Source organism: Nuphar pumila, chromosome 9, assembly GCF_984573655.1.
Source record: "Nuphar pumila chromosome 9, dmNupPumi1.hap1.1, whole genome shotgun sequence".
Classification (NCBI taxonomy): Eukaryota; Viridiplantae; Streptophyta; class Magnoliopsida; order Nymphaeales; family Nymphaeaceae; genus Nuphar; species Nuphar pumila.
In genome coordinates, this window is record NC_143257.1 from 84,316,225 (window position 1) to 84,324,158 (window position 7,934).

The 7,934-nt window shown below is 38.2% G+C and overlaps 1 protein-coding gene across 1 annotated transcript; it reads left to right on the forward strand.

The window, feature by feature from the left end:
* The first annotated feature begins 1,352 nt into the window (after nucleotides 1-1,352).
* On the forward strand, nucleotides 1,353-5,124 carry LOC149828664 (small ribosomal subunit protein uS2-like). The gene is made up of 5 exons (XM_090017673.1): nucleotides 1,353-1,576; nucleotides 2,829-3,091; nucleotides 3,175-3,372; nucleotides 4,465-4,681; nucleotides 4,793-5,124. The coding sequence occupies exons 1-5, from the start codon at nucleotides 1,444-1,446 to the stop codon at nucleotides 4,894-4,896; spliced, it is 915 nt and encodes a 304-aa protein (XP_089873799.1). The 5' UTR covers nucleotides 1,353-1,443; the 3' UTR covers nucleotides 4,897-5,124.
* Nucleotides 5,125-7,934: the final 2,810 nt, after the last annotated feature.

A 7,934-nucleotide genomic window follows, 5' to 3' on the forward strand; every position in this document is an offset into this window, starting at 1 on the left:
AAGACGCTGATGATAGATGTCACCGACGATGATTTTGAGGCCGATTTCCATGAGTTCAGGGACGATTCCGATGAGGAGGAGGACGTCAAGCCCTTATCCTTCCCCAAGCTGAGCTTCTGGTCATCGTTCTTTGGTAAGAAGTAAAAAAAAAGGTATTTTCTTTTTCTTTTTTTATTTTTCCTAATAATTTTAGGGGTGATTTTTTATCATTCCTTTTGTGGGTAATGTTGCTATTCCAAAAAGAGAGAGAAAATTTAAGGAAAACGGTGCTTTGTGATTTTCTTTTGATACAATTACCCAAAAAAGGGAAAAATTTTATTTTTTTATGGAAAGCTTTTTTGCTTTAAGTTTTTGTTTTTTCATTGTTTTGTGCTTTTGGTTCTTTTATACTTCTCCTTCGTTATCAAGCTTAGTATTTGGAAAACAAGAGAGAAAACATGAGAATGCGATTTCTTTGGGCCTTTGCATGGATACCCATAAAAAAAGGAGAATTGAAACTCTGTTTTTATTTTTTTTTTCATTTTTTAGAGTTTTGTTTTTTTAATTTATAGAGAAAACTCTGTATTGTATGTTTTTTTTTGTGATTAATGTTGTTAGTGAAATAAAACAGATGAAATGTAAGAAAGTTGGTGCCTTTGGGTGTTTGCATTGTTATGCACGGGGAAAGAAGAAAAAAGAAAAGTTCAGTTTTTATTAAAATTTGTCAGTTTTAATGTCTATTTTTTCTTTGTGATTCAGAATGGAGTGGGAAAAATGTGTTGAGTTGCTTAATTGGAGTTAGATAAATCCACCAAACAATTTTGATTTTCTCTCTCTCTCTCTCTCTCTCCGGCGTGCAGTGACGGAAAAAATAGGATGAAATGCTTGTTTGGTTTGCCTAAAACTCGAAAGAAAAATAGTAGCAGTTTTTTTTTTTAAATCTTAGAATTATTTTTTTTAACATGTAAATTGATGGAGAGAGCGGGTCATACGATCTAAAATGAAGTAATTCGACCCATTGTCCATGACTATCCAAGTTGTCTGTACATCATCATCAAACAAGGAACATTTAGAACATAGCATATGAGCGCGGTTCAAACAAACGTAACTTGGAATAGTTAACAAAAGCAATGTTGTGTTGCGTCTTTTTTGTTCATTTAGTCCAACCCTAGACAAGACTTATATGTACAAGTGCAATTGAGCAAATATCCTGTCGAGATCGGGTGGGATATCCAATTAAGCCAAGACTCCTTGGCAGGTTCCCGCATTATATGATAAATGGCAATTTAGATATTATACAGGTAATCAAGGGCATTTAGAAACACAAATTGCCTTGACACATCTAGGGTTTAAAGGCCGGAAAGAGTGCCCCCCAAAGGGAGAGGCCGTTTGAGAGAGAAAGAGAGAGAAGAAGAGAGTCGTTCTTCTCAGAGCTTCTAGGTCTCTCTCTGGTCTTCTGCGACAATGGCAGCGACGAAGACTAGTCTGTCGCAGAAGGAGGCGGACATACAGATGATGCTCGCCGCCGACGTCCATCTCGGCACCAAGAACTGTGATTTCCAGATGGAGCGCTACGTCTTCAAGCGGAGGACCGACGGTATCTCCTTTTTTCTCCCTACCCATCCTAGCTTCTTATTCTTCTTCTTTGTGCAAATTCTTTTAGTGTTCCTTCCACAGATCTCATTTTTTTCCCTCTAAATCGATGGGACGATGTTGATTTTTACTTCGGGTTAGTTGGATACTTCGAATTTATGTGCGCTTAGTGTTCTCATTGTTTGTGCTGATGGCTCCATATTGATGGTTCATCTTTATTAAATAAAGGTTGAGCTTAATGGAATTGGTATCTGTGTTAGGCTTTAGTGTCTGGTGCTTCTTCTAGGCTGATTCTGTACGTGCCAGAACTGGATAAGTAACGTTAGCGTAGTTGAGTTTTTTTCTCACATTGCGTGTTTTTTTTTTTCTGTGCTTCATCTCTTACATAGGATTTTAGGTATTTTAGTATGATTTTGATTCTTTGGTTGATTATGAATCCTTGTCGGGCTATAAAAACCCCTAGAACGTGGAGGTTATCAACGTACCCAACTACCTAGTATTGCATTGGGTAACACGTCCTTGGTCCATGGATACTTGTATTTGTTTTTATTAGAAATACGCCTGCTCCTTTGTAAGATTAGACCCACTCTATGAGCACAGAGACGTCGCTTTCTAGATCATCAGCATCTGGTTTATAGCTTGAGAATTACTGGTTCAACATTCTTTTTGTCATTACTTCGTTTTCTCAGGCTCCTAATTTATGCATTTCTTTTAATCTTCAAATTTTTGATATTATAAGGTTGTTAGTTTTTGCACGCTATCTTTTGTTTCTTCAAGTACTCTCAGTGAAGTAACCTAATTGCGTGGTAAAAGATGAACTCCCTTCTCGTGGTAATTTGTTACCTGAGAAGCTTTTGAAAAGTTTGCTGCTTGGTCTGGTGAAACAACTAGGTTAGCATGAATGTGTGATGAAAATAGTACTTGAAAGCTGGTGTTCTTCAAAGTTGTAATTTATGCATCATGTTATGCGTGGGTTAGAGTCTTGTTCATGTTTCTTTTATCACTCCTCTGTATTGATATGCATTACCTTTAAAACAGTGTTATTTGTCATTTTTGTTCCGTTCTTTTTGAAGATTTCGTCGCTTAGCTTTTCTGTCAGGTTTTACATTACATGCAATGGTTGTTGAGATATTTTGGCTGGGAGCTTTTATTATACTTCTGGAGACAGTCGGATGACTAAATGGAGTTATTCAGAATGATCCGTCTACTGATTTGGTCTGCAATATTTTATTGATTGTTTTTTTTTAATTTGCCAGGGATATTTATCATAAATCTTGGAAAGACATGGGAGAAACTTCAACTGGCTGCAAGGGTTATTGTTGCTATAGAGAACCCACAGGACATCATTGTCCAATCTGCAAGGCCGTACGGTCAACGAGCTATTTTGAAGTTTGCACAATACACTGGAGCTCATCCAATTGCAGGGCGTCACACACCCGGAACATTCACTAATCAGCTGCAGACATCATTCAGTGAACCACGTCTTCTCATTCTCACTGATCCCAGAACCGATCACCAGGTAGATTTGTTGGTTTGATTTCATGTTGCCTGGGTTTTTACTTGATATTTGGTGGTGACGCTTATGCCCGAACTTCTCTGCAGCCAATCAAGGAGGCTGCTCTTGGCAACATTCCCACCATTGCCTTCTGCGACACCGACTCACCTATGCGGTATGTGGATATTGGCATTCCTGCTAACAACAAAGGAAAGCACAGCATTGGTTGTTTGTTCTGGTTATTATCCAGAATGGTTTTGCAGATGAGGGGTACAATTCCTCCAAATCACAAATGGGATGTTATGGTATGAAACTGCATGATTGCTCTCTCTCTTTCTCTCTTGTAATCACATATATATGTGGCTATGCATAAGTGCATGCTAGTATGTGTTTTCTACTATTGCTAATTTTCATCTGTCATTTAGGATCATGATCATTCCTAGGTCATCACTGATGTTCTTTTTTTAGTTTCTTATGGTTTTGTACTTTTGTTTTTCTTTTCCTTATTAAGTAATGAGATGATATTTTATAGAAACACAACGATGTGTGCATAAATCACAACTTGAAACACTTATTTTTTAATCAATAAAACTTACCCTTAAATCACAAACCATGAATTTTTAACATTTAAATGTACTTACTTTTTTCCTTTTTTGGAGTTTAGGAAAATATTCTTTTCTTCTGTTCCTTTTTTAATTTTTTCATTTTTCTATTTTGGTTCTTATGCGAATATACAGCTTACTGCCTTACCTTTGAAATATGACTTAAAAGGATTGGTCACCAATTTATACAACTTTCCATAGATTTTTATCTGTTCTTTGTGTATATCTATCACTCGTATCTGTTAAAAAGAGGTACAAATACGACCTCCGGCGTACTGCTTGCTTCTCCAACCACCGGATGCCAACTGCCCTCTGCAAGCTAGGTTTTGAGAAGGAAGGAAGAAAGGGGGACAATGGATGAGAGAGAGGGTTTGGGGGGGGGGTGTGAGGGAGGAAGGGGGGCACACTGTCTTGTGTTTCATTGTAATCAACGAAGGAATCCAATTGTCAAGAATTGAATTCCTTGCTTTAAACTGATCAGAATCATATTCTCAGGAATTCACGGGAATGGGAATCCCATTCCACATTCTTAATGTACAACCAAATGACAGAATTGGGAATTGAGAGGAATTGGAATCCCCCTATTCCACAAATCCAAACATACCCTAATTAGGAAGACAATGTCCCCATGGATTCATGGATTGATTAACAATGTAGGGAAATAGTTCATGAATAGAATTACATGTATGAACTGACAGTTTGCTTGGTCTGTCTCTTTTCTGTACTTCATGCTTTGGGTATTGATTTCTTATTGTGCACTACAGAATTCTTGAGAAACTGGTTGGCATGTGGCAGGTGGATCTGTTTTTCTATAGGGAGCCTGAGGAGGCCAAGGAGCAGGAGGCAGAAGTTGTTGCTGCTCCAGATTATGGTGCTACAGACTTTTCAACCGCAACACTTGGCCTTCCAGTTGATCAGTGGCCTGGCCAAATTAGTGATGCCCAGTGGGCTGGGGATGTTGCCCCTGCTGGTCTTCCTGTCGCGACATCAGTTGAGTGGAGTACTGGTGCAGGTATGAGTCTAAAGTATACTCATGTTGGTCAGTCAACAATGGAGTTGTACTTTTTGTTGTTTCTAGCCTTCTCTAGTGGTCACCAAACAATTTTGTCTCATGACATTGCAGTTGGCGTGTCCGGTGATGGATGGGACGTGGCTGCTGCACCACCAGTTATGGCTCCTGATGTGGATGTTGTTCCAGCACCATCTGGGTGGGATCCTGTTGTGTAAAACAGGTCAAGGATGATCTAGGGCAGCTGTTACCGAGGGGCAATCTTTTTATTATGTTTCAGTTCAGCCAGTTTTGTAGGTTAGATTATATAGAGATGAACTCTTTTTGTTTTTTAATTAATTGTTTTTTCTTCATGTTGAATTGTGGTATATCACAAGCGCTTGTAAGGACAAGCTTTTGAAAAACATGATCCATCATCTTGAAGTGATCAGTTAGGTTGGTTTGAATGCTTGGATTATTCTTTTAAAATTTTCCACTTCCTGACATTTGGAGACATTGCACCATGGAAGTATGTTTGTTTTCAGGAATACGCTCTTGGGTAAACATGATTTTGTCCTTGTGATAGCGTTTCTCTATTTCTCTATTTCTTGCACTGTTTGTCAGACTCGGTGAATGTATGGATTTTCATCAAGTTGTTGAAAGACCTTTTTGAACTTTTGAAACTAATGATTATCTGTTTCTTGAAATAAATGGATCTCTTTGTTGTTAATTTAGGAACATATTAGTTAGTTTCTACATCATTTGGGATGGTTTATACTGTATGCTCGATGGTTGTCTCTGCTTTGAGAGTGTTAGGAACTTGCTTTTAGTGCGTCAAGTGTTGGGGCAGAAATTGGAATTTGCCAGACTGAATAGCCACTGCACTCCATCCTTGCCAAAGTGTGTAAGGCTCTGTTTGGAACCTGGTAGTCCGAGGCAGTTTATGCATTTCATCAGGTGGCAGTTGCCAAAGCCAGCTACCTCCTTCACGGGGTGGTAGTTACCAAAGGCATTCATTAGAACAAATACAAAAGAGGACCTCGCTTCCCATGTCAAGTGCATTAAGTCCCTGTTTGGGAACTCCGCTTCTGGTGACTACACAGCACAACCGACTGTTTGAGGAAGATGGATAAAACAGGAGGGAACGGGGGTGGCGTTTGCTGCTTTCAGTTTCTCATTTCAACTACCACCTTAATGAGATGGTAGTTGCCAACTATCACCTCGGTTCTCATGATGGAGCTTTTGACTGCTTCAGTTTCTCAACCGATACCATTCCAATGTTGTAAATGCAGCATTAAAGTGACATTTCAAACAGGCAACCCGTTGGATGGTAAATCCCCATGATAGTTATAACAATGGCCTCAAAACCTGTGCATGGATTTGCCAAAAACATGAAAACTGTGGATTTCGTATTTGCATCCTTAGCTGCCACGGACGCTGAGTTTCCAAACAGAGCCTAACTCTCATCCCAGTTTCCAACAAATCACAATCACTCGTTAGCTTCGGGGTATTTCCAAAAAGGCGCCTAATTTTGAGTGAATAAAAAAGTACCTATATTTTCCAAATCTCTAGACACGTAAGATTTTTCGTAGTTAATTAAAAAACTTCAATGTCTTTATTGTTTCCTCTTTCATCTATCACTGCCACTGTCCCACCTACTGCACCCTTTTTATTTTATTTTCTGACTAATGAATATTCCATTATCATGCATCTCCCGTCGTTAGTCCACAGGGGTTTTCGTTGTCCACTGTAAGGAAACATCTCTTATTCATAGATTTTGCTATCGTTAACAAAAATGATGAAAGATGCGATTCCATTGGCTTCTTGCCCTAACGGGAAGAATGGGAGGCTGCATTTGAGAAATACAAAGCAGTCTCCTGGGTACAAGAGAGGAAACATAGGCACGAGTCTGAAAATCTTCATCGTATATTGGATGGAGTATGCACACCGTATGTGGGAAAAGGGGATGGGCATCATCTTTGCAGTGCCAGTCACCTATTGATCTCCAATTTTTTTCCATTGTCATACCCACCATCACTGCCACCATCTTTTCTATCTTCACTTTGCTTCTTTTATTTTTTATTTTTATGCTTCTTTTCATTCAGACATAAACTAGAGTAGAGAGGCAGAATTGGTGGCAGCCATTGCAGGCTGTGACAAGGGCTTTGCATTTTTTTTTGATAGGCAAGCTGGGGTTAGGCAGACCCCTATCAGATATCTCTTAAGCCCCATGTGGCAGAGGGATCCGAACCTGGGACTTCAGCTTGGCATAGGACCCCACTTACCACATGGGACAAGGGCATTGCATTACTCGTGTGTGTGTGTACATAGGAATACTTGTATCTTCTAACGAGTTTTCCTTCGAACCATTCGGACACGCAGTGTAATGCTGCACGTTTTTTTTTTTTTGAAAAAATGGACTTTTAGCCGTGGTTTTGAGCTGCCGCTAAATGGCGACGCTTCATCCAAAGTATCTTCAAACACTTTACGGGTTTGAAGATACAGTGTGTATATATATATATATATATATATATATATATATATATATATATATATATATATATATATATATATATATATATATATATATATGCATTTTATGCATATAATGTGTACTATATATGTATAAAATATATAATATACGGGAAATGGTATTTTACGATAAATTTGATAAGTTTCTCCAAATGCTCAACAAATTTGAAAATCCGTCTGATGTCTGATTTCACGGGTTCTCGATTTTTTAAGACGTTTTTACCTTTAGCACGAGCGAATCTCTTGATTTTTGTGTGTTACGTCACAACGCTCTCTTGATCTTGCTAAATCTTACTAAAAACAAATTTACATGATATTTTCATAAAAATCATGAATTTTGCACAATATACAATACAAAAATGACTACTTTACATCCCAATAAAGTAGATTCGTATAATAAATGCACACATCTCTGCCTCGCAACCCCCATGTGAAAATCCCTTTCTTGCAAATTTCATCAAAAGTTTCGCGTTGGTGGTTGCAAAAGTCGACTTTTGATGAGTAATTCATGAAAAGTTTATAGAATTCACGGTCATTTCAAAAATACATTGATACATGGATGGAAGGATAAAAACATGTACTGAAATCGATCTTTCTGATCGGTCTTCATGATGTCTAGTAATCTTCGGTTAGCCATCATTAAATGATTACAATAGACGAGAAGCATCCTAAAAGACTCTTCGAATGAACCATATATCTTTTTCATGATCAAATTCTGTTCACACCATGCTTGTTTGTAATTAAC